The sequence below is a fragment of the Aulonocara sp. 'chitande type north' Nkhata Bay genome, linkage group LG23, assembly GCF_057382095.1.
Source record: "Aulonocara sp. 'chitande type north' Nkhata Bay isolate Kocher_YH1m ecotype deep benthic linkage group LG23, A_spYH_male_GT1.1, whole genome shotgun sequence".
NCBI classification, from domain to species: domain Eukaryota; kingdom Metazoa; phylum Chordata; class Actinopteri; order Cichliformes; family Cichlidae; genus Aulonocara; species Aulonocara sp. 'chitande type north' Nkhata Bay.
In genome coordinates this window covers 12526664-12554348 of record NC_141365.1, presented here as the reverse complement: position 1 = coordinate 12554348, position 27685 = coordinate 12526664, and the positions used below count along the sequence as shown (strand labels likewise).

The 27685-nt window shown below is 40.2% G+C and overlaps 3 protein-coding genes across 3 annotated transcripts; 2 read left to right on the top strand and 1 right to left on the bottom strand.

Annotated features, from left to right (window-relative positions):
- Nucleotides 1-536: 536 nt before the first annotated feature.
- On the bottom strand, nt 537-1349 carry LOC147301335 (granzyme A-like). Its single transcript, XM_086282798.1, has 3 exons — nt 1328-1349; nt 798-1072; nt 537-686 (listed from the first exon to the last, which is right to left on the bottom strand). The coding sequence occupies exons 1-3, from the start codon at nt 1332-1334 to the stop codon at nt 537-539; spliced, it is 432 nt and encodes a 143-aa protein (XP_086138924.1). The 5' UTR covers nt 1335-1349.
- A 4976-nt stretch (nt 1350-6325) lies between these two features.
- Nucleotides 6326-7801, top strand: LOC147301334 (granzyme B(G,H)-like). Its single transcript, XM_086282342.1, has 5 exons — nt 6326-6459; nt 6547-6697; nt 6787-6919; nt 7078-7332; nt 7439-7801. Exons 1-5 carry the CDS (start codon nt 6402-6404, stop codon nt 7631-7633), a joined length of 792 nt encoding a protein of 263 aa, XP_086138468.1. The 5' UTR covers nt 6326-6401; the 3' UTR covers nt 7634-7801.
- A 2899-nt stretch (nt 7802-10700) lies between these two features.
- LOC147301333 (mast cell protease 8-like) lies at nt 10701-11873 on the top strand. The gene is made up of 5 exons (XM_086281825.1): nt 10701-10760; nt 10845-10995; nt 11091-11223; nt 11352-11609; nt 11706-11873. Exons 1-5 carry the CDS (start codon nt 10703-10705, stop codon nt 11871-11873), a joined length of 768 nt encoding a protein of 255 aa, XP_086137951.1. The 5' UTR covers nt 10701-10702.
- The last annotated feature ends 15812 nt before the right edge of the window (nt 11874-27685 follow it).

The window sequence follows — 27685 nt, the reverse complement described above, 5'->3', positions numbered from 1 at the left end:
ATTGCAGTACAAACAATAAGAGACAGAGAGAAGGAAAGATATCTTTACTTCACCTTTATTAGAAAGTAGGAAAAGTAGAAAGTAAAAATAAAGTAAAAAATATTGTTTTGTATCAGTTTTGTTTTTTGTGGGGTCTTTTGGCAGGGAGGGGATGTGTCAAGTACAAATACTGAACAAAACTAAACAAGAAAACATATTTAAAAATTTATCTTTGTGAAAAAATCTGTTCAAAATCCTCATATTCATTTACTGGACATAGTGAATGTCTCTGGGTGACAGACTGGACAGTCTCACTGTTGTTTTACTTTTGTGTGTGCATAAACGGACTAACCACAGGCTGCTATGTGCACAGTCTGTAACAATTAGAGCAAGCCAGCAGTGACAAAGATTCCATAAAATATAACATAATCAATGAGATAATAAAATGATGCTGGTCAAGTGAAAGGTATGAAGTGATAGCTCAGCCGATTAAATAGCATAAAAGCATAAAACATTGTCATCTAGCTTAGCTTATGTGGACTGATGCCTGATGACTTTTAAGACTTCATAGTTTCTTTGATCCACTTGAGTTGCCTCTTTGAGGGAAATGAGTAGACTCCAGGCTTGTAAATGTCCCCACAACCAGCTCCAAAAGAAGTAACTCCAACCAGCTGAAAGCCGCACAGCAGTGGGCCTCCGGAATCCCCCTGCAGCAAGTACATATGCACTGTAGACCTTTTTCTCACTTACAGGTGTCAAAACGTCAAAATGGTGCTGAGCTCAATGATTACGTGCTCATATACATTCTTCATACTTACTTGACAGGTATCCGCTGCTTTTTTGCCATTTGAACCAGCACATACCATGTCACTGGTGATTAAAGGTGCGTAGTTGTAATATTCACAAGAGTTACACTTATGTCTGCCGATCACAGTCACGCGGACAGACTTGAGAACATCCGAGGTGTGGTTCTCTTCAGTTATTCCCCATCCAGCAACCAGACACGTGGTGCCATCTGCAGGGTCTTTGACAATTTTGCCCAACTGGAGCCATTTTACAGACTTGGTTGCATTTACTGGTTCCTTAAGCTGAGAAATGGTTAAAAAGAAATGTTACATTTTGACAGTGACTATCTATATGCTACAGACTTGCCACTGTGATAAAGTCTGGGTCACTACTTAATAATTCATATATTTTGTTTGGAAAATGGGAAAAAGGTGCAGCGAATTATTGAAACATGTATAAACATACACAGAAATGGACTTTATAAGGTGGAAACAAACTTATTTACATTGTTGTATCTTTGCTTGACCGGCTACTGGACACTGAATTTTATGCTTACCTGGTGTGAGCATGAGGTCATTGCCCACAATATGATTGAAATAGTTAGGATGAGCAAAATGTTTCTCAACCTCTCGGACCTGCCTCCACTCTTCTTCCTCTTTGGCGATGGAGTGCGCTCCCAGGATCGCCTTGCTCATTCTGCAAAAGAAAAACTCAGTGTAGTGATGACACTTCACTTACATCAAAAGGTCAGGAGTGTGTAAAACTGTTCAAATCATAGTTGTGTATTATTACATACGCCTGGGCTATGGCTGTTACTGAGCCTCAGATGGATCTGCATGACACTTTCCTCCAACTGAGTGACAAACTTCAACATTATTAAATGTTATAGATTAAAAAAAAAAAGGGATTTTTCTCCACTTGAAGGAGGGCAGGATGTAATCGGTTCTTTGTGTTTGTTTGTCTGTTTGCTAGTTTTCAAGCGTTGTGTGATGTCAGACACAAATAACAACTCAAGCTGATTTCATGTTGGTGAAAATCAGGTCAAAGCCACATCAAACTTGAAATTGCCCACAATTGTTTATGGATCATCTTCAAACTGTACAACACACTTATTATTTTTTCAATACAAAGCCCTTTGACATCACAATGAGTAAAGATAATAAAATACACAATTTTAGTATGTAATTTTCAAGGTCAAAAGTTTAAAGGTCGTGTTCTTATAAAAGCATAACATTTTAGTGCAACCCCTGCCTGTCAGGAGGAGTTACGCTCTGGGTAAGAAAACACATCAGTTACCTTTATAAAGCTTTATATTGATCATATTTATTTTTGCATTGTATGAAAATCCAGCAATAACATTTATATTGTACTCACTCTAAATCGAGATATTATTGGAGCAGTTTGTGGGTGTGTTAATTATCTCCATCTGCATTACACTTCACATCTTCTGTTGAAAATAAATACTGCAATATTTTGATTTGGAAATTTAGGAAAAGTGAACCTTGGGTTCTTACCCAGTGCAGTGAGCAGCTGTCAGGACCCATTGTGGGTGGATTAATGTCCCCCCCCCCCCCCCCCCCACACACACACATAGATTTCTTGCTTGTCAAATAAACCATGAAGGGCAGCAAGTGTGGCTTAACTTCCTTCCTTCCATCTCAGAACCATGACCCAAAACAACAAAAAAAATCCAGTCACATAAGAAAATCAGCAGATTTTTTAGTCAGTAATGTAAACTAAAGTACAAAACGTCATTCACCTGACTGGATGATGGAAAGAAGCATGAACAAGATGAAAACACTGAAATTCCTCAGGCACAACATGTCGTCGTACTTCTCGCTGAGCGGATGTTGAATTCACTGAAGTCCACTGTGATCCACAGCTTTATACGCTGAGCAGACACCACATACACACACACACACACACACACACACACACACACACACACACACACACACACACACACACACACACACACACAGCCAGTAGTGTTCTTAATGTGTTATAACAATCATCAGTAGTTTTGAAAATAAAAAATATAATTTGCCAATTTGCTCACATGTTAATCATATGTGCTTTTTAATAATCATCATTCATTTTCTAGTTTTACCAGTATTACTGTGAACTGGGTTGAAGCCACACAGTGCCCACAAAATACACTCAACAAAAATATAAACGCAACACCTTTGTTACTGCTCCCATTCCCCATGGGATGGACGTAGAGACCTAAAATTCATTCCAGATACACAATATAACCATCCCTCCCAAACAGTGGTCACAAATCAGTCCAAATGTGTGGTAGTGGGCACATCTGCTATATTGAGATAATCCATCCCACCTCACAGGTGTGCCACATCAGGATGCTGATCTGACATCATGAGTAGTGCACAGGTGTACCTCAGACTGCCCACAACAAAAGGCCACCCTGGAATGTGCAGTTTTTTGCGCTATTGGGGGTCTGGGGACCCAGAACCGGTCAGTATCTGGTGTGACCACCATTTGCCTCATGCAGTGCAACACATCGTCGCATGGAGTCTATCAGATTGTCAATTGTGGCCTGTGGAATGTTGGTCCACTCCACTTCAATGGCTGTGCGAGGTTGTTGGATATTCGTGGGAACTGGTACACGCTGTCGTATACGCCGGTCAAGCACATCCCGAACATGCTCAATGGGTGACATGTCCGGTGAGTATGCTGGCCATGCAAGAACTGGGACATTCTCAGCTGCCATCTGCCCTGAACAATGTGAACCATGATTCATCCGTGAAGCGCACACCTCTCCAACGTGCCAGACGCCATCGAATGTGAGCATTTGCCCACACAAGTCTGTTACGGCGACGAGCTGGAGTCAGGTCAAGACCCCGATGAGGACGACGGGCATGCAGTTGAGCGTCCCTGAGACGGTTTCTGACAGTTTGTGCAGAAATTGTTTGGTTGTGCAAACCAATTGTTCCAGCAGCTGTCTGGGTGGCTGGTCTCAGATGATCTTGGAGGTGAACCTTCTGGATGTGGAGGTCCTGGGCTGGTGTGGTTACACGAGGTCTGCGGTTGTGAGGCCGGTTGGATGTGCTGCCATATTCTCTGAAACGCCTGTGGAGACGGCTTATGGTTGAGAAATGAACATTCAATGCACGGGCGACAGATCTGGTTGACATTCCTGCTGTCAGCATGCCAATTGCACGCTCCCTCATTGCTTGTGGCATCTGTGGCATTTTGCTGTGAGACAAAACTGCACATTCCAGGGTGGCCTTTTGTTGTGGGCAGTCTGAGGTACACCTGTGCACTACTCATGATGTCAGATCAGCATCCTGATGTGGCACACCTGTGAGGTGGGATGGATTATCTCAATATAGCAGATGTGCCCACTACCACACATTTGGACTGATTTGTGACCACTGTTTGGGAGGGATGTTTATATTGTGTATCTGGAATGAATTTTAGGTCTCTACGTCCATCCCATGGGGAATGGGAGCAGTAACAAAGGTGTTGTGTTTATATTTTTGTTGAGTGTATATCAGAGATCACCACCTAGTGGTTTAATGTGAATATTGAGTGTCAGTGACACAATGAGGTTAGGATCATAAAAGCAAAGATATTTGATTGATTGTTAAATATCTGGGACGGCTGTGTCTGATTTACAGTGATTTTGATTTTTCAGGTGGAGAATATTTAAATGAGTGAGGCAAATGTGAATTGAAAAGTCTATGACACAAAGTTTCTTGCAAGTTGCACAAAATTTACCATGGAAAAACAAATCCTGTATTCAGCCTGCGGTGGCTGTAATAGCTGCTAATAGAAGAGTTTATTTTTCGGAGGCGAGATGTTATCAGAACGAGAGAGAACTCTCTGTATTGAAACTCTTCACTCAGTCTTCATGCCAAGTGTGTCGGTGAGCCCACTCTTTGCTCCTCACTAACACAGTTTTCATGAAACAGAGCAGAAATAAATCGAGCTCAGCTTCTTTTTCTCAGCAGTGCGCACACAGCGAGCGGCTTCTCTCTGCAGAATCTGTAATTAATACTGTTACTGTGTTAGATGAATGCCTGAATGTTGGCACACGCATGTGGCACAGTAACATTATATCAAAACATACTGATTTTCCTTCAGCCTCCTCTCACTTATCAGAACTGCCTATTTTCAGAGATTACCACTGGACTGAAACCTGAGCTTACACTGGATTATTTTGGTCAGAAGGCCTGCAAACTGCAGCACTTTATTCCTACCTCTGTGCTTACGTTGAGTGTTTGGAACGAGCAAAAGCATCTGGTCTGCTGACCTGAGAGAATGAGGCAGGACATAAGGGTGCAGCAGCTCAGACAGATAACATGAGGCACAGCCATTAATAGGAGATAGGAGGCGATTTTGGAACACGGCCATTGTCTCAGTCTCCTTTGTCATGTTCTTCCTCTGTCCTCCCCTGTGTGGTTTCCAGAAAAATCCTTAAATCTTTATGCAGTCCTTTCAATATGTCGACAATACACACCACACTTTTAATCTTAAAAGGCTTCTTTTTCAGTTTTCCACCAATAAATCTTGAAGTTGCCCTTGAAGTCGGTCAAAGGTGGATGTGAGCCAAATTTAAATGGCTTGTTAACATGACCCCGCTTCACACACAATGTTTTAACAGAATTCATTCGACACTTTTTGAGCTATCATGTTTACAGATGGTATGGCATGTTTCCCTTAGCACTTCAGCTAGACTTTTACAGTCATCTGATAACTCTGCCCTGCCACAAGGAGCCTGTCTTAGTAGTCTACTATCTTTTGTTTCTTCTGCAAAGATGCACTCCACATGTTTACACTTTGCTCCACTCTTATACATGTTCCTCGTTTTTCACGAGGTTCACCACACAGTCATTTCCATCCTTTTGGCAAAATCCAACACCATCAGCATTTCTCTCCTTAACACCATACCCAATCAACACCTGATCAACACTTCCTCATTGCCTCTGCTCCCTTCACCTGCACGGATGTTTACTGCTTCATCCAACTGACTTCAGCATCACATCTTCAATTTCCAGCTTCAAACTCATGAATTTTTCTGACACTCTCTTTACCGCCACAGCACTATTTACATATTCTTCCTTCAAAAGACCATGCTCCATAATAATGCCTTCTACAGAAGAGTCGTAGTGCCCTACTACAGGACAAATCCTGCAACCCTCGCTCCATAAACAGTTCACACAGTGGAAGAAATGGCCCCAAGGAGGCGCTAAATGAAAAGGCATCTCCTTCCTGTTTTTACATTGCTGGTGGACAGATTATGAGCCAAGTACCATGATGTTATTAGTCTTGGTTCAAATATGAAATCAGCAACTCAGTGAGAATTGTTGTTTTGAGCTTTAACAGTGGTGCAAAATGCTTCAACAACCCAGCTTTTTGAAGGTTTAGGCAGGTTTGTGTGCATGTGCTGATGGTGTACTAAAGTTGTGGTGTGAGAGAGAAACTCGCAACCATTAAACAGCCCATGTGTTTCAGGAAGACAACAAGATAATGTAAAGATAACACAAGTCCCCAAAAAAACCAGGATGCGGTTAGAAGTCAAAATGTGATAATCAAATTTGACAGAGCAACTGCTGTGTAAAACCTCCACTTCACAGTCCTGCCAACACAACTTCACCTTTTTTGCTGGCATCATGCTCAGTCTGCAAAAAATCCTGCTCCTCCATGTTCTGGCATGTCTCGGACGACTCAGTAAGAACTGCAAGTCTTTCTTATTGTCCTGCGACCGTTTAATGGAACGTTAACTTCATTTTGGTTTGCTTTATTTGACTTTTTCAGCACATGTTATTGCCATCATAGATGGTGAAAAAGCCCCAGAGAACTCGATGCAGTACATGGCCTCTGTGCAGAACAACAAGGGTCAACATGTTTGTGGAGGATTTCTCATCACTGAAGACTTTGTAGTCTCGACTGCACACTGTGATGACTCGTGAGTAATCAAACATCTTCTGCTGTAATCTCTGACTCATGTCATTAAAACACATTGTATTGATTACCTCTCACTGATTACTCTTTCAGCAACCCCACACACGTTGTTCTCGGGAACCACAATCTCAAGAACGGCAATCATCAAAAAATAAAGATTGAAAACAAAATCATCCATGAAAATTATCAACAGGTTGGACAGGGTAATGACATCATGCTGATTAAAGTAAGTACATGCTCATGTTCACAACAGTTTACATGTTGTGTAATTTCCCCTTGTGGGACAATTAAAGGATTATTCTATGTGGTTTTATTATTCAGATTATATCTAGAGAACTATCGTATGAACATAGATATATTTTTTACTTCATCTTGTGTCTCCAGCTGTCTGAGAAAGTTAAACTGTGCCACAGAGTAGAAATAATTCAAATTCCACATGCTGAAATAAACCTAAAAGAAAACCAAGTGTGTCAGGTGGCTGGATGGGGAACAACTAAAACTCGTGGTAAACCTGTTGATGAGCTGAGGGTGGTGGACGTGTCTGTCATTAACCCAAGGGTCTGTAAAGAAAAATGGCCTGATCTTCCTGCCAATGTAACCTGTGCAGGTGGATATGAAACAACCAAAGGATTCTGTAAGGTATGTTTTCTGTCCTTTCAGTTTAAACAGGTTTCATGTTTACATATCTTAAAAACATAAACACAATGAACATAAACTGATAAGTTAAAATTCTTCCTCCTCACAGGGAGATTCTGGTGGTCCTCTGGTGTGTCATGGGTTTGCTGTTGGTTTTGCTTCTTTCAACTATAAGGCGAAATGCAATTACCCCAATAAACCCAACGTCTATACGGACATCTCAAATTACCGTCGGTGGATCGACGAGGTTCTGGAAAAAAATAAGTTTCCGAAAACATTTTTTTGTGTAAAACACTTAAAATAAAAAGGTTTTTCTTTTCACTATTGAAATGTGAGAATTTCTGATTCTTTCATCGGTTTAACCAAAAACAAAAATACAAACGTATCCCACACTCGATCTGTCATTTCTTTCTGTAACAGCCAAAAGGCTGAATTTTTTATATTATTTCTGCCTTTGTAGTGGACCACGCTTCAGTTTGCCTGTGACGAAAGACATATTTGCATCCTTGTATGTTTTTTTGCTTCTCAAAATTTTAATTCAGTTTTCTCCAATTAAACTGAAGTTCAGTGTCAAATGAAGTAATCAAATTCAGACTTGAACAGCTCTTCTGGTACAGCTTTATTATTTTTACTTTTTTTTTTAATTGGTAAATTATATTCATAATATAATTTTAAGTCTGCAGGTTTTACCATGGATACAGGTCAATGACTGCAGAGCCACATTCTTCTACCAGAAAATGAGAAAATATGTTTCATAACATTTCATTTTTTATATTCCTTGTTTGTTGCTCTATGAATGATGAACAGAAACATACTACAGTAAAGCTCAAAAACATGCTGGGTTCAGGGAATGACTACTTTTTGGTATTTAAGTAATATGAGGATTTTGTCGGCTTACTGTCAGATCCAACATGTGCTCGGTGGAGATTCTGTTTGTTTTTACTATAAATGCATTACACAATCCTTGTCCTCGCTCTCACAAGTCACCACCTGATGTTTGTGGAGAGGGGTGATTATTGGCAAAAAGACAAGATTTGAGGGTAATAGTAGAATGACCTGGTTTGCAGTGGCTTGAATTTTTTTTAATACTGCACACACCTGTGCTGGAAGATTTTATCAAACATTTTAATAACTTCATCTACTGAAACAGCATGCTCTAGTGGTTCAACAGAGACCCATACAAGTCTTCCTCTGAGCTTCAGTGCAGGGCAATGAGGCTCAAACAGCAACACAAAAGGTTTAATTTATGTGCACTATATCTTACTACAGCTGGAGTACAGATTTATGAGGATGAGGATAATGAATAATAAATTCACATTAATGCTGCAGATGCTGTATGAATGATAATTCAACAGATGAAAAGCTCTGTGAGTGCAGTTCCACTAACCACAGTAATAGTTTCATAACTGTGAGTGTAGAGCATCGACTCTTAATCTAAAACACAAAGGCAAATAAGTATATAAAATTACACATTATACTTATAAAAAAGAGTCCAAACCTCCAAATTCTACCAACTACATTAGAATGAAATTGTGTTGATATAATTGTATAGATATGAGAAGCTCTATTCAACCCAAAAGAGTCATAAACTGGCTGTTAAGCCAGCAGGAGTCAACCCAAATGCAGACTCACAGGCAGGACTTTAACTCAAAAAACACAGCTCTTATTGCTGGATATGAACAGAGGTTGAAAGAGTACTAAAATATTCTACTCAAGTAAAAGTAATATTACTTTGATTAAATTTTACTCAAGTACAAGTAAAATTACCTATCTAAAAATGTACTCAAGTAAAAGTAAAAAGTAGCTAATTTAAAATGTACTCAGAGTAAAAGTTAAATAGTTTTTTTTTTGACAGCAGAAGAACAATGGGATGCAAATCTCAAAGTAGTTGTTTTTTAATTAAAAGAAAAACAAATTAAAGTGCAATGGCAGTTAAACTGGGTAATGGTCACAAGCATTGTTGGTCAAGTTACTTGAAAAAAGTAATCAGTAAGTAATTACTGATTACTTTCCCCAAAAAAGTAATCCCGTTACTTTACTGATTACTTATTTTCAAAAGTAATTAGTTACTTAGTTACTTTTTAAAAACATGATTTACAACCTGAATAGGTAATAAAGCGATAGATCTTTCAGCCCAATTCTACTTTTTCTGCATAATCCATCATATAAAATGTAATTAAATTACATGCCTGCCTGTCTGCTGAATAGATATGTCTCAAAGGCATGACCAGGTGATTGAGAACAGCTGTGGGAGTCAGTTTCCGCCTACACCACACCCCAAAACCCACTGCTCCACCCTTCCCCTGCAGCTGAGCCACAAACCACTCCCACTGCACCGTCTCCTTCACTGACAATGTCAACCTCTGCTGAGAACTCACACAGTCATTCAGATACGATGGTATACATCCACATAGACTTGGAGCAAAACTTCTTTCCCCAAACATCTCATACTCTATTATCCACTTAGGTACCATCACAGCAGGTGAAGTCAATTCATCACAGTCATCACTCACTCAGTCTGACCAACCCGGGTACTACTGACATCATTTGGGTCCTAAATGGTGGAGATAGGACCCCAAGTAAACATTATGAATCCCATATTGAGAGCGTTTCCTTTATAATAAGGAACCACATATTTTTTGATCCCTTGAACTTCTCACTGTCTACACAAACATCACTATATAACTTTCCCAAATCATAATAATTAACAACATCATTATAAATATCAACAGACCAAAAACAGAGAGTGATCAAAATCTGCTGATGCTACCATCACTCCCAACACTTCTTAATGTCAGACCATTAGCAAATAACAACAGGGCTCATAACACAGGGCTTGTTAAATATCGCCCGCTAACCATAGTTTTGGATATTACACAAAAACAGGAGGGACGGTGGGATCGCTCTGATCTTATTATCACATTCTCACACATCACAAACTTACGTTGCTCATTAACACACACTTCTCACGGAATGACCACTTCTCTGCTGGTAATCTGGAGCAGAAAAGCTCAGGTGCCTTGCCCACGTTTCTCCCTGCCCATAGTCTCTCTCATACAAAACGGCGGGGTGGCCACTCTAAAAAACTACAGGTGAACTAACAACTGAACAGAATAAAACCGTAACAATGGGGCCTTTTGTACAAAAAAGATCATGTAAATTGCCAAACATGAAAACTTGCGTCGCATAAATAATGTGGTTAGAAGGTGTTACTTCCTTTTTTAACTCTTATGCTACATTCCTGTACCCCTAGACTGGGGCGTAACAGAAAGTAAATTAAGATTGATTGTAATCATACTTGTCAGTGAGACAAACTGCTGTATAAAAGGTTCACCTAGACACTCAAACACATGGTAACTATTTCGCTGGCATCATGCTCGGTCTGCAGAAAAGCCTGCTCCTTCATCTTCTGGCATGCCTCGGAAAGCTCGGTAAGAAAGCTTTGTTATTATTCTCTGATCATTTAATATGGCATTAACTACATTTTCTTTAGTTTGTTCTTTTACTTGTTTCAGCACATGGAAGTCACATCATAGATGGTAAAAAAGCCCCAGAGAACTCGATGCAGTACATGGCCTCTGTGCAGAACAACAACAGTCACCATGTTTGTGGAGGATTTCTCATCACTGAAGACTTTGTAGTCTCGGCTGCACACTGTAATAAATAGTGAGTAATCAGACATCTTTTCCTGTAATCTCTGACTCATGTCACTGAAATGCATTTAAAAAATGTGTTGATTTATTCATTGATCACTCCTTCAGCAACCCCACATACGTTGTTCTCGGCAACCACAATCTCAAGAACGGCAATCATCAAAAAATAAAGATTGAAAACAAAACCATCCATGAAAATTATCAACAGGTTGGACAGGGTAATGACATCATGCTGATTAAAGTAAGTACATGTTCATGTTCACAACAGTTTTAGATGACATATTTGCGGTCTTATTATTCTAATTACATTGCAACAAAAGAGCAATCATAAGAAAAATGGCATTTTTACTTTATTGTGTTTGTCTCCAGTTGTCTGAGAAGGCTCATCTAGGCCACATGGTACGAACAATTCAGCTTCCACCTGAAGAAATACACCTTCAAGAAAACCAAGTGTGTCAGGTGGCTGGATGGGGAAAAACTAAAACTGATGCTAATAAACCTGTTGATGAGCTGATGGTGGTGGACGTGTCTGTCATTGAGAAACAAGTCTGTGAGGACCAGTGGGGTCATCTTCCTGCCAACGTTGTCTGTGCAGGTGGATATGGCACAGACAAAGGATTCTGTCAGGTATGTGTTCTGTTTTCACTGAAAGTTAAACTTGTATTCCATCAACAAAAGAATCATTTTTTTAAATAGAAAAATTAAAATCTTTGCTCCTCACAGGGTGATTCTGGGGGACCTCTGGTGTGTCAAGGGTTAGCTGTTGGCATTGTTTCTTATAACCACAATGGTATCTGCAATTACCCAGAGGAGCCCAACGTCTACACCGACATCACAAAATACGTTCAATGGATCAACAAAACTGTGACTGGCAGAAACAGTTTGGTGTAAAAGTTCGTCTTTTGCATACTGAAACTTAAACATTTTGAAGTGGTTTTCTCTGCTTGCTTTGTCATCGTGACCAAAAAATGGAAATAAAAATGCTTCTGACAAGCCGCAGTCTCATTTCCTTTATTTCAGTGTCATTGCAAACATATGAGTTAACAAAACAAACAAGAAACTCAGATACTATGTGAAATGACTTTTTGTCAAGTGAATGTTAGATAAGCTAATATCAAGGCTATCACCATTATCCCTTCAACTTCCTGTTTTCACAAAACTACAGTGATGCTGTTAGTGCCAGCTGACCAGAGTCTCTTCAGGTTGTTTTGTTGCTTTAATTAATTTATTATCAACAACAATATAAAATTATGCACAAAATGAACTACTAATGTAAAAAAAATATGTGTTTTTATTTATATATATTTTTATTATATAAATATTCTTTTATTTATTCACTCCACATAAAATGTAAAAAAAAATTACAAAAATACAAAAACAACTATTTACAATTCAACTTTTAACTATTTAAATTTTCAGATTTTTCCTTATAAACAAATTTAAAAGGAAACAACACAAGATACTGCAAACCACAACACAATAAAATATTGATTAAAATATGCAAAACAAAAAGAAAAAAAATGAATGCCCAGATCTTTAATTAAGGGAAAGGTTGGCATTTAGAAATATTAATATCACACTCAACTGACTGTGTTTTATCTTCCCATTCCACTGATGGGTGGACAGTTCTCAGGTGCCTGTGCAGCTTGTGTGTGGAGCAGGCTCTATACGATAGTCTTTTCTGGAGAGATTATATCTCTCGGCTGGCCTGGGAATGCCTTTGTGTTCCCCCGGATAAGCTGGAGGAGGTGGCTGGGGAGAGGGAGGTCTGGGCTTCTCTGCTTGGGCTGCTGCCCCCGTGACCCAGCCCCGGATAAAGCGGAAGAAGATGCATTGGATGGTGAAAAGCAAAAGTGAGGTCAGAGGTCAAATGTGATAGCCCATACACCAGTATCTTCTCCTAAACGTTTCCAGTACAAACAAAGGGAGCAGAATTATAAGCAGAGTTTTAAAGATAAAAGTCATTTTATAAAAGTTTGACCTTTTTTGACCTTAAAGAAGAGGCCAGCTTTCTCAGGAATTTCTATATATCATTCCATATATGCCTATATGTTCTCAATACAAACAGTGACAGTAATGATCATATATAACATTATTATCACTTCAACCTTCAGAGAGTTTCTATTTACCTTGAAGGAGAGGTCAGAAGTCACCAAGATGACGGCTGAGATGCAGGTTTCATTACTGAGATGATTCACGAGTGTATCGTATCACTGAGTGTGTATGTGAAAGCTGCTTCATCTGCTTTGTTAAGAAACTCATTTTAGTTCATTACACATTATCCAAAAGTGTCAGTACAAGTTAGCATTTTTCTCTTTTGGGGGTTTTTCTTTTTCTTTGCCTGTCCCGTTCGGCACTGTGGCAATCAGAATTATTGTGTGAAGGCCAAGAGAAATGCCCAACGGATTTATTTTTCCAAGTGGATCATTATGGCTTATCCATACCGGTTCACTTGATTGATCTTTATTATTATTATTATTTATGTATTTATTTATTTGTTTATTTTAAAATTTAAGTAATTACAAATGGAAAAGACATGACTGGGGGACTGGAAAGGGAAAAACGCAGAGAAGAGAATTTCAAGAAAAGGAGAGGGAAAGAAAAATAGAGGGCAAGAGGGACAGTGAGAAAGGAGACTAAAAATCCGCTGGATCACCTGCTGGAAGAAAAAGAAGAAACCAAGAAAAAAGAGAACAACACAGTAGGGAGACCACAGCATCAACCTGGATAAGTTGATGCTCACGCACCTGTGCACGTGAATGTGCTTGTATTCAAAAGGTTCCTATGAGAGTGATAACTTAAGATTATTATTTGTACTTAGAAAAATATAATCATTTATGCTTAGAGATATATAATCGTTTGTATGTTGATAAAATATGTCATCCTTATTTAGGTCTGCTAAGGTTCTGTGTGCACTGTGTGCACCATGAGAGGGGAGGACGTTCCCCTCCCTTCTGCTGTTTCGGCATACCTCATACACATGTTAAGTTCATGGGAAGGTCGCATCTTGTTTGGTGATATATGGTATGGCAGAGCACACACTCTATATCTTTTCAGTTACAACAGTCTTTTGTCTTAGTTGGGCTGCTGCAAGGAGGACTCCCACTATTCTCCCGGGAGGCTCCTGGCACCGGTCATCATGGGAGTTTCATCTCTTTGCAGATAACATAGTAAAACATTGTTAGGCCTGACTGAGCAGTTTTCACAGGCTCATATTTTGACACACACACACACAAACTATGCATATTCATGTAATCACTGTTGTCAGTAAAAGTAGCTGTACGAGGAGTCCGTCCGAGGTTGACGGGGTTCATGTGGAAGGAACAGCGCTTGACCTTGGTCGGCTTTCCTCGCGAGTGAGCTCACAAAGAGCTCTGTCTTGTGTCTTGTTTTGCTGCTGCGGTTGGTTGTCTTACGTTCCAGCAGGGTTTGTACTTAGATAAACCCAACAGTTCCTCCATCTAACTATCTAATAGTGTGGGGAGCCATAGCCCTGCCCCCCAAGACATGAAGCAGGCATGGATGAGATCCAGCCCCCAGACATCTAGAGGCCCCCAGAGCATGAGAGCCCTGGGAGGACCAGGAGGGGCAGCTGTGCCACCCACCCAGAAAAGAGCTGAGGAGCGCCCCCACCGTTCCCGCAGGCTCTGCCGGCAGCCAGCTGTGCTAGCAACGAGGAGCAACGAGGCTGTGGAGGAGCTTCGCACGTGTTTGGAGTCTACAGACTGGGACACAATGAAGGCTGCTTCTAACAGCTTGGACGAGTTTACGGACACTGTCACCTCCTATATCCATTTCTGTGAGGACAGCATTGTGCCATCACGCACCAGGGTGAGTTATAACAATGACAAACCCTGGTTTACTCCTAAACTCAAAAAGCTGTGGCTGGAAAAGAGAACGGCGTTCAGAAGCGGAGACAGGGACTGCTACAGAGAGGCCAAGTACAGGTTCACTAAAGAAGTGGACATTGCTAAACATCAGCACTCTGAGAAGATGCAGCAGCAGATCTCAGAGAATGACTCGGCCTCTGTGTGGAAAGGTTTTAGGAATATCACAAACTACAAGCCTAAAACCCCCCACTCCACTGATGACTTGCTCTTGGCCAACACCCTTAACGACTTCTACTGTCGTTTTGACGAGCCATCAGGCAGCCTTCACACCTCCAACGGCCCCAACAATAGAGACACTTTGGACACTAATTCCCCCACCTCTCCCCCCTCCATAGAGCCATCACCACCTTCAAACCGTTCACCTACAACACCCCCCTCCTCACCCCACACAAAAGAGGATTTCACACCACCTCCTCCCACCACAACTCTTCATATTCATGAAGCAGATGTGAGGAAGCAGTTTAAGAACCTGAATGCTCGGAAAGCTCCCGGCCCAGACGGCGTGTCTCCTGCCACCCTCAGACACTGCAAACGAGCTGGCCCCAGTGTTTTCTGGCATTTTCAACTCCTCACTGTAGGCATGTCATGTGCCTGCCTGCTTCAAGTCCTCCACCATAATCCCTGTCCCCAAGAAACCTAGGATCACTGGACTAAATGACTACAGACCCGTGGCTCTGACATCTGTGGTCATGAAGTCCTTTGAGCGCCTAGTTCTCTCCCATCTCAGGACCCTCACGGCCCCCCTCCTGGACCCCCTGCAGTTTGCATATAGAGCCAACAGGTCTGTAGATGACACCATCAACATGGCCCTACACTTCATCCTGCAGCATCTGGACTCCCCAGGAACCTACGCCAGGATCCTGTTTGTGGACTTCAGCTCTGCCTTCAACACCATCCTTCCAGACCATCTCCGAGACAAGCTTTCCCAGATGAATGTGCCTGATCCCATCTGCCGGTGGATCACTGACTTCCTGACGGACAGGAAGCAGCATGTGAGGCTGGGAAAGAATGTCTCGGACTCCCGGACCATCAGCACCGGCTCCCCTCAGGGCTGTGTTCTTTCTCCTCTGCTCTTCTCCCTGTACACCAACTGCTGCACCTCCACCCACCAGTCTGTCAAGCTAATCAAGTTTGCAGATGACACCACCGTTATTGGACTCATCTCGGACGGGGACGAGTCTGCCTACAGGAGGGAGGTTGAACGTCTGGTGTCCTGGTGCAGCCACAACAACCTGGTGCTGAATGCCCAGAAGACAGTGGAGATTATTGTGGACTTCAGGAAGCACACAGCCCCACTCCCCCCCATCATCCTGACTGACACCCCCATCACCTCTGTGGACTCATTCCGCTTCCTGGGTACCACCATCACCCAGGACCTGAAGTGGGAGCCCACCATCACCTCCGTCATCAAGAAAGCCCAGCAGAGGATGTACTTCCTGAGGCAGCTGAAGAAATTCAACCTGCCAACACGGACGATGATGCAGTTCTACACTGCAATCATCGAGTCCATCCTCACCTCCTCCATCACCGTGTGGTACGCTGGAGCCACTATCAGGGACAAACAGAGACTGCAGCGTGTTGTGCGCTCTGCTGAGAAGGTGATTGGCTGCAGACTCCCATCTTTGCAGGACCTGTACACCTCCAGGACACTGGGGCGTGCAGCTCGGATCTCAGCTGACCCTTCTCACCCTGGACACAGTCTGTTTGACCTGCTCCCCTCAGGCAGGAGGCTCCGGTCCATTCGCACCAGAACCTCTCGCCATAAGAACAGTTTCTTCCCCTCTGCTGTTGGACACATGAACAATAACCATATGGCTGTCCCCGCCACTAACACATGACCCTACGCTGTGTCACTGCATCATTCCATGTTTGGCACTGATCACCACCTGCACTCATGTATATATCTTTCAACGTAGCACTCTTAATTCTTACTCTCATGTATATATCTCATGTATATCTCATGCACATATCTTTCTACGTAGCACTTTTAATTCTTATCCCTATTTTTTCCATGTCTATTTAAGTGTTATTTATGACACTATGTTTGCACTGAAGCACCGCAGCAATTTCCTAATGTTGTAAACCTGCTCAACATTTGGCAATAAACCCCATTCTGATTCTGATTCTGATTCTGATTCTAGAGTGGACTGAGCTGCGAGCCTAATTTTCAAATATTAATATTCATGTAAACTCTGAAGTGATATTAAGGTGTTTTACAATCACAGTTTAAGGTATATTTGGTGTTTGAACTATTTAAATAGGCAGCTATAAGCGTTTGTAGAGGGAGTATTATGGTTCCTAACCACCGTGAACAAGTTTAACAGATGGTTTCTCCTAAAAGCTTGGGTATTAATTAATGAATTAACTAATAGGCACAGACGTTTATTCTGTTGTGTAAAAATAATAAAATTTTTAAGTTATCAAAGTGGCCTATATATCACGTTTAACCTGAGTAGCGAAAGACCACGGGGGGTTTGAAAACGATGTGCCAGGAGTTCGCTGTTCTCGCCAGCTCTAGTGAGCCTTGACCTCCCGGTCGCCGAGCTGGTGGGTAACAGACGTCTCCGAAAACTCCGTGGTACTTTTGCAAATATGTAATGTTTTGATAAATTGAGCAGATATTTGAAGTTTACACAGCTACATCCTCACCTGAGAAAATCTTAAAAGTTTATTTTGTGACACAGACAGAGTTATAGGTGTCATATATAACTCCAGTTTCCATTGTTGGAAACTGGAATTGGCTGCGTCGCGCTATGAATTCTGGGATAGGTTGGGCCATGAAGAATACACCCGACCCATCTCTGGGTCTCTGGGGAAACGGAGGACGTATTTGTCAGAGTCTTCAAATTTGAACGGTCTTCGTTGCGTCACTGTAACGTAATCGGCCTACAAATGTGGCCGCCAGCTACGATACCGGAGACTGCTTCTTTTTCTTCTTCTGCGTTTAACGGCAGCTGGCATCTTTGTAGATGCATTGCTGCCATCTTCTGTTTCAATCCATTGTTACTCTTTTAAATTCTACTACTTATCCCTGCGTCTTTCAGGATTTTACAAAGCTTCAAACGACACGTTGACTGTTTAAATAAGTCGTCGACAATTTTGATAGTTAACGTAAACTTGACTAGTCAACTAATTGTGGCAGCCCTACTCATTTTTTTTTTTGGGGGGGGGGGGGGGGGGGGATCTAGGAGCAGACACAGCCTCTTTGGTGATGGGTTTGGAGAGATGATGAAAGAAGAGAAGAGAAGCTGCAGAGAGACTTACAAGGTTCCGACTCAGTATGGTCAGATTACATTTGGCCACCACTTCAAGTTGATGTGAAATACTACACACTGTCATTCTGACACCCCCCCCGCCTTATCAAGATGGATCCTATCCCAGCTGTCTTAGGGTGAGAAGCAGGGTACACCCTGGACAAGTCACCAGACTGTCGCAGGTCTCTCTCTATTCTCTATTTCTGCTATCCATTGATGGCAATCAGCGAGGCTGTACTGAAGACCAGTGTTGTCATCTATTCTCCTCCAGTTGATCAGCTACCTGATGGTGGTAACCAGGCCTCACTGTTTCATGTTTCCATGTCTATGCTTCGTACTTACCTTTTCCTCTTTGTTTCTTTGTGCCTCCAGTAACCTTGTCAAGTCACTGCTCAACTCACCTGCAGCTCAGTAATCTGGACGCCGGCCTCCACGGCAAGATTCACTTTATTCACTTTGTGTCTCAATTGTGGAAACCTAAACAACCCACTGTTCTCACTTGCCTGTCCTTTTGCCTGCCATCTTCTCAGGATCATTCATTCATTCATTCACTCACCAAAAGTTGATCATATAAAACCCAGATTTATTTTCATTTTTTATAAAATGTAAAATGATGAAATGAAGGACGAAATGTAGATTAATGTGACAGACTGTGTTGCAATGCAGTCAGTGAAAAGGTTCCAGAGCAACCAAAGATAGCGTGATTGACTAAGCTACATCTTTGCTCCAATTAAGGATGTGGTAAAAGAAGTCAAGATAAGTGTTGACATGTTTAGCATGTAGTGATAAGATTGCCCACTGTTGTTATTATCTTCCTTTAACATTAACTAGTAATGACTTTCTGAACCTCTTCACAAATAAAATTTTAATCATTGGAGAAAGAATTACTCATAACCATCTCACAGACAAAACATTATGCACAGCTACTTTCAGTACCATTGATATTCATTTAGAGTATTTTTCTCCAATTGATCTTTCTGAGTTAACTTTAGTAATTACTTCCTCCAACCATCAGCATGCCTTTTAGACCCCATTCCTACAAGGCTGCTCAAAGAAGTCCTGCCATTAATTAATGCTTCAGTTTTTTTTAATTAAAAAAAAAAGTTATGGATAAGTCTAAAAATTAAAAAAAACAAAACAAACAAACAAAAAACCCCACAATGGTGGTCTAGTACTACCAAGTATTCTTACTCTGGATGGCATTACTTTGGCCTCTAGTAACACTGTGAGGAACCTTGGAGTCATTTTGACCAGGATATTAAATATATTAAACACATATGTTGGACTGCTTTCTTCCATTTGTGCAATATTTCTAAAATTAGAAATATCCTGCCTCTTAGTGATGCTGAAAAACTAGTTCATGCATTTATTACTTCTAGGCTAGAAGACTGTAATTCATTATTATCAGGAAGTCCTAAAAACTCCCTGAATAGCGTTCAGCTAATCCAGAAGTTTTGAAAGTTTTTCCTTCCCACTGTTGCCAAAGCGCTTGCTCATAGGGAGTTATATTTTTATACATATATTATCTTTACCTTACATTATAAAGCACCTTGACACAACTGCTGTTCTGATTTGGTGCTATATAAATAAAACTGAAGCTAACTGAGTTACATAAAGCTGGTGGTCACCAAACACTGACTTTATTTAACTGTTAAAAAATCTTAATGCTCATTAAAAAATTTTAGGACATTTTTACCACAATGTAATAAGGCTGTACATGTATAAGCCTCTATCTGTCGAGGCATCTTAGCACTTATATGAAAACACCAAGATTAAAGAGTTCCCATGATGGCACGAAAGTCCCACCCATGTTATCTGAGTGTATCGGGTTGCATTGCAGCTGATTCAAACAAAAGTTTAAATAACAAACTATTTTTAATTTTCTATTAAACCCCAGTTTCATTTTGTTGCTTCAAGGTACGAGCTAAACAAGCTGTCATTTTTGTCCACCCAGAGAAAACAGAAATAAGGACTCTCAGTAAGCAGAAGAGTAGAAGTAGCTCACTTATCGTCTAAATTCAAGTCTTTTGGTAAGAAAGGGGCGTATATAATATTCCGTGTTTATTCTAAAACTTGAAGTCTGTGTTTTGGAAAGTTGCAAAACCACATTCATCAAAGGATGTTACTGCAAGCTGTGATAAAATCATGTTCTTGTGAGGCGTATACTCTGCATTAGTTTGTACTTATTTGTGTTCTGATATGCCTCAGATGATAATAAGTAGCAGCACATCAGCACTTTTTGTCTGGCCCACCAATGTGTAAATATGAACGTTGTAACTTTAGCTTTTCTCTAATTACATTTGCACTTGGAACACCGCTCTATATGACCCAAGTGCAGAACTGAAGCTACATTTGTGTTAAGTAGTCAGATATAAAAATCACTTTTCACTGCTCCACACTGAAAATAATTTGAGTTATATATTTCTCCTTTTTTCACTTTTTAAAACTTTCAAATTACATGCATATTTATTATTTTTGTTTTATTGTTGATACCACGTCATATAATCTACTGATGATCTTGGATTTTAACGTATTCAGCTATCCTACACGAGCAGGTTTTAACATAAAGAAGTTTGAGCTGTGAAGAAGAAATGCAGATAGAGAAAGCAAGAGCAAGAGATGCAGCATGGCTGATGCAAAGTGCTGTACATGTTCCAGTGTACAGCACTTTGTGTCAGCTGTGGTTGTTTTAAAGCGCTTTATAAAGAAAATGACGATGATGATGACGGCCCGTCGTGGTAGATTTGAACCCAAGCTTCTCCAGCTGTCAGGGTTCCTGGCCCAGCATTTTCAGTTTACACTCTCTCACAGTTTAGTTTTCCACGTGTTTCCGGTTTGTTTAGTTCTACTTCCTGTGTTATTAGTCAGATTTAGTTCAGCTGTGTACTTACCTGTTTCTAATCATCATCATCCTATGTATTTAAGTCCTTAGATTCCTCCAGTTTGTTGTCTTGTCATCCTCAATCCCACATGTGATTCCAGTTCAGCCATTCATTAGTCTCATGTTCTGTTCATCCTGTCATCACAATAAACACCATCCAAGTGCTTCACCAGCCTGCGGGTCCTGCGTTTGGGTCCTCTCTTCTCCACATCCACACACCAACGTGACACCTGCTGAACTCAGTGAGCTACGCTACCTCATGTCTTCTACTTTGTGTGCTATTTGCATTTACACTTAGCTAAATAACAGTAGTTTAGGCCATTTAAAACAACAAAGTGTTATTTCTGGTGCTGGTACACAGTACTTACTATTTACTTAAAACACCTAGTCAAGAAACTCTATGTACATGAATTTAAATGATTCATGTGTCTGGAGAGATTTAATTGTTTTGTTTTTGTTTGTTTGTCTTTTGTTCATTTGAGCTGTGTCTGTCTACAAATCTCTAAGGAAGTCCAGGCAAACAAAATCATACAAATGCTTCGCATTTTCTGAAAAAAAAATTAAAATTAAGTCTCATGGGGCTTATTGGCTGAAAACTAGAATTGATGACAGAAGTGTTGACCAACTGAGGGCGGCTGAAATGTCTGTAAGAAGAAATTGCCTGGTCTCCTATTATAAGTATTATTTGTACTTTTGGATAAACAAATAAAGGAAACCTTTAAATATACATATTTTTAGTTATCAGTTAACTTGTTTGTACTTGAAAGATTGCACTAAGATAGTAACACCTTTTTTCTTTTCACAAAATAAATTATTGGCCTACAGCCTTCGAGTGTTCCTAATTTTTTGCTGCCTGGTTCCATACAAGACTTACAATTTGATTTTTGTCTGATGACCTTTGAAAGCACCTTGAGGCAACTGTTGTTGTGATTTGGTGCTGTATAAATAAAATTGAATTAAATTGAATTGAAATAACAATAATAAATAATAATAATAATGACCTATGTTCATATCCATCATGGGATGATTCTTTTCCTGGATTACAACAAGAGACCTGTACAGTAAGAAGACTCAATAAGCAGCTCTCCTCAGACCGATGCACACCTGGCTCCCTCTGATGGTCAAAGAACAAAACAAATACTTCTGTGACAAGGCATAAAAAAAGAAAAATGCACGATAGTCTAAATGACTGAAAGCAGCAAAAACTCAAAAATCTAACAGAAACAAAATTATGAATACTGGAAAAAATGAAAAAATGGAAACATATGAAGCTCATGTGTAAGTATTTGTACTTTGTTACTTCCCACCTCTGTTGTCAGCACATAGAAAGTAGCGTAGGGAGCGGCAGAGAGAGGGCGACACAGTCTTTAATCTTTAAATAAAGATTTAAAATATCATCTCATATTTGACCTCTGACCTCTCTTTCAAGGTAAATAGACATTTAAATGTTGAAGTGATAATAATGCTGTACAGAGCCATTTAAAACTATGGGAATTCTAAATGTCACATTATAGTTTACATCCAAATGTCACATTTGACCTCTGACCTCACTTTTACTTTTCATATTTGCCTTTCTTTCAAGTCGACCCTAAAATGTGTTAGATAGTTAAAGGAAATAGTTTTCTAAAGATCAGTACCTGTTATCCATTATCCGCTCCTACATAATGTCTGTGTAATCACATTGAACATCTGTCATGCTACATGACACATCAATAAATAACAATAATAATACAATAATCAGTAATAATACTAACATCACCTCTACTGTTGTACTACTATGAATAGTAACAATAATACTGATAACATATGTTTCAAGAAGGCTGCTAAAAGATTTGTGAAAAAGAATGACTCTGGTAAATGGACTGGTTCTTATATGGTGCTTTACACAGTTAGCCTCACCCATTCACAAATATTTAATATGCTTTTTCTATGTAAGTGTCTATCCAACATTTACAACAATCATACTCTATGTTCTTCGTCGGAGAGCAACTTGGAGTTAGTATCTTGCCCAACGATATTTGGCATGTGGACTGGAGCACCCAGGGATTGAACCACCAACCTTCGCAGATGACTTGCTCTAACCCCTGAGCTTCAGCCACCAAGGAGGTGTCATTATTGGGCAGGTCAACAGTGCTTTTGTTCTTTATTACACCTCAGCTGCAAAAGACTGGTCATACACAGACAGAGAGCTGGAAGAAATGTGTATGGAGGTGTGGACCCACTCCTGAGATTCTGATATTTTAGCTCCAGTTTCATCTTTTATATGATTTTTTAAATGGTGTGAAATTATCGAGACTATTCAGAACCCCTTTAGACCCCCACTGTATATTCATAGAAATATATAATATGTGCATAGAAAAATGTGCCCTGGATTAAGCCACAGTGATAGGAAACATCAGTGATAATTGCAACTACACCAGCTGTTTTATAATTGCTTTGTTTGAGAACCAATTTGGACTGAATTACTGATGTTCACTTACTGTAACTGAACTGCTATTTGCCTATCGAGGTTTTGCATCTGATGTCATGCACACAACACTCGGCTGCCTGCTATTGGACATGATAACCATTAGCATTCACGTCCAATAACTAGTTATCACTTCCTTCTTGTTAGTTATCTTCTGCTGTGTTGGCTGCAGCAATCATCAAGGACAGAAAGTGAATCCTTTTTTTTTTTATTGCTTTTCTGCTGATGTAGATAAACAAAGATGAACAAAAAAAAAATTGATATACCAGCATTAGATAAGTAATTATCAGTTATTTGAATTTTGAAAATCATCAAAATCAATTTCAAACAATTTTTGAACATTTACATTTTTTACATTTTAATTTTCTCTCTCTAATTTTTTCTTTCTCATCTTCTTCATCCGCCTCCTCAACCACTACTCTCCTCCTCATCTCACTCCTAAACCAAAGTTAGGGTTCTGACATGAGAAAACCAAGAGGAAGAGGTTTATTTAATTTTGATTAGTTATCAGACATATGCCCCCCCCCCCCCCTTTCCAAAAGGCTAACAAGAAATAGCTAAACATAAGCACAATGTTGTAAGTGAACATTATGCTGGCTAACATTTTAGGATGTCAAGGAGGTCTTACTGTTTGGCTTAGATGTCCTGTGTGGATAAAAAAAAATGCCATGCTGATGGAGTTATCGAACAGCTTAATGACTGAAACAGGAGATACAGCACCTTGTAATGGCTGTAAAAAAGAGACGCTATGAAACATCACCTCTGGTTTTCTTGGCAGAGTAATTAGGCCCCATCTACACAGCAACAGACTGCATTTCATTAATTTAGACATTGAAAAAACTGCAAAAATGTATTTTCTTTTAAATAATAAAGTTTCACAACTGTGAGTTCAGAGAAGTGCACTGAAGTTTGATGCTTATCTGGAAATTGTGGTTTCTGCCGTTCATCTAGTTTGCTGTAGAAAGATAGTGACAAATGACCATGTCGAGCAGTTCCAAGAAACAGTATCATGGACTTGCATCTGACTTCTTCAATTTTAGATGAACAAATTTAACAAAAACACTCTTTATGTGTTTACAAATGTGAGACAAGATGGTGTCTCACCATCCATTCGCTTATCCTTTTCAGGGTCGCGGGGGGCGCTGGAGCCTATCCCAGCTGTCATAGGGCGAGAGGCAGGGTACACCCTGGACAGGTCGCCAGTCTGTCGCAGGGCTAACACACAAGGACAGACAACCATTCACACTCACATTCACTCCTAGTGACAATTTGGATTATCCAATTAACCTATCCCCACAAGCTGGATGTCTTTGGACAGTGGGAGGGAGCCGGAGTACCCGGAGAGAACCCACGCAAACACGGGGAGAACATGCAAACTCCACACAGAAAGACGCCGGCCTGATGGTAGAATTGAACTCAGGACCTTCTTGCTGTGCGGCAACAGTGCTAACCACCGTGCCACCGTGCTGCCTCACCATCCAAATGAAAATGGTCCACAAATAATTAAAAAGGGAGAGAAGTCAACAACTTTTGTTTTTATACAGTACACATGCTGTACCACTAGAGCTACAAGAGTTTTGCTTATTATTGCACATTTAAACTTTTCTAAATCAAGTCATTTATTTACAAAAGTTTAAATGTGCAAATGTGCTGGAAATGAGTGAGAACTCAAATGACACCAAGTGTTAATTGGATTAAAAACTGTGTTTTTGTCATTAGCTTAGCAGTTTATTTAAAAAAAATAAAATAAATGTATTTAATTAATTCATTATGTCAGTCCTGGTGTTCCATAAATAATGAATGGAAATAAAATTATTTAATATATCTAAACTAACCTCTGACTTATTAAAGCAGGAATTACATGTGCCAATTAAAGATTCATTTTCTATTTTCTCAAGATTCAGTCACCAATTTTCATATCGGCCATCAACCACCGTCTGCAAAGTAAAGACCAGGTGATGACCAGTGGTACACCAAGAGCAAGCAAGACATCGACTCGTCACTGATCCACCTCACCACGATCTACAGTGAGGATATCAGGATGTAATTCAAGCGTGGCCAAATGATAGCAATGAGAGGGGAGGTGATCCAGACTGTAGGAGTGGAGCTACCAGAATGCAGATCAGCAGATATACAGGACAGGTGCAAGTACCTTGTTACATCCTGTGAGGCTGTGGGAGTGTGTGGGCGTGGTGTTGTCTTCTCCCTCTCCTCCTCCTTCTTTCTTGCCCCTCCCCTTGTCTCTCTCTGCCCCTGCCTTCTCCTTTAGGACACACCTGCTGCTCATCTGCCCTCGTTTACCACCAATTACCCTCAGAGGTGATATAAGCTGGAGAAGAGCAGTGTGGATGTGGGAGAGGCTTCTGGTGGAGTTCTTCTGTGATGGGCAGTGTGTGATACTGGTCTAGGTATGGAAAAGGCCTGCTGTGTGTGACCAGCCCCACCGTGCGTGGCTCTTTGTGAGTAGTTCTTAACTGAGCGGTGGTTTCCCTTAAGTGACGGCGGCCTCCATTAGTTTGTTTGGCCTGCCTGGGTATTGGCAGCGTTGCTGTCTTTTTCTGTTGAAGCCTTATAGTTGTTTTCTTTGTTGAAGTGGTCACTATCTCTTTGGGTTGACCTGTCTGATTTATCATTAAAGCAGCGGTGCTGTCTCTTTTTGTTGTTACTATTTATATGATTATTGAGTTAATTGATTATAATAAAGATTTCTTTTGTGTTAAATGGGGGAACCATGACAAAGATGCTCGAAGGTCCATCACAGCCAAACACAGTAGGTAAGGCAAGTGCTTTGATGCCAGTTAAACAGTAGAAGTAAGATCCAAGCCACTAATGCATGCATCACCACAGCTGTCATATACCCAACTGGAATAATAATCCACAGTAGGAGATAGATGATCATGATGTCACGACATGAAAACCATGATCCAAAGTCCAGCACCTACAAGTCTATTAACAAAGGAAAGAGACGTGGCGAGGATAAGAGAGTTTCAAAGCCCAGTCTAAGATGCAAATGCATCAGGAAGACATGCACCTGAGATGAGCTGCTCCAAGAATTCCTCAGGTAGTTAAAGAGGAAAAGGAACTGTCATGGACAATAAAGCCTCTACATGTGGAGTCTACCACAGCCGAGAGATTCCAAGTTACACACTGTACAAATTTGCGCCAAAGACAATAATCAACATACAGTAGCAGGATGTCAGAGCAACCTGGGACAGCGTCCCTGATAAGGATGGATGAATGGATATGTAATAATTATTTACAATCATAAAGTAAATAATTGATCTTCAGTAATAAATAACTGATTAGTAAATAATGTATTACTTACTTGCTAAATCCTCAATATTAGCAGCGACTTAAAGCCTAAAAAATGTAAAAGCTCTACATGATCACATTTTATTCATGTACCTACAGACACAAGTGAGAACAGTGTTTATTCATTGCTTTAATATTTAAATAGAAACTGTAATACATTTTCAATGAATTGATTTGGTCAAGCTGCTGTCACAGTGTGGTGCTGTGGACTCAAAGCAGGACTCAAGCACGAGGGAATAAATTCAAAAAGGCAGCTTTTACTACTAGGAATACTCTTACACTAATACAGAAAATAAAACCAAAAACAAGAAACTAGGGAACTAAACTGGGAACAGAAGTAGGAAATACAGGGAGCACTGAGGAAATACACAGAACATTGGGGTGGAGATGGTACAATGCAGATATTTCAAAACAACTTTACTGGATCAACACGATTCTCAGGAAAAAAGACTTGTTAAATCTTACTTAATTAAAGATTTGCTTTGACACCCTGGGATTGTACTTGTGCTGTTAAATCGCTGTCAATACATTTTTTTATTTAAAAATTGCTTTCTTTGGTAAAACACAAGTGCAGTTCTATAATGACTGAAATATACTTACGACTGAAGGGACAATGTTTTTACACACATAATCAGAACCTAGCAAAAACCTTTTAACTATTCCATCTATTAGCATCGTACTCCACCATTATGCTATCAAACTGAGAATATAAAGTCAATATTAAGCAATGTGTTAATTATTGGACCAGTGGGGCAATAAATAAATATCAGACAAAGTTTTACAATTAACAGCTATTCAGTTTCCATCTTGTCTACAGTTTCATGAGCCTTATTAATATGGATGACATTTCATTTTTAATCAGGTTTAATCAATAAACTTCTGAGGATGGTGAAATGGGG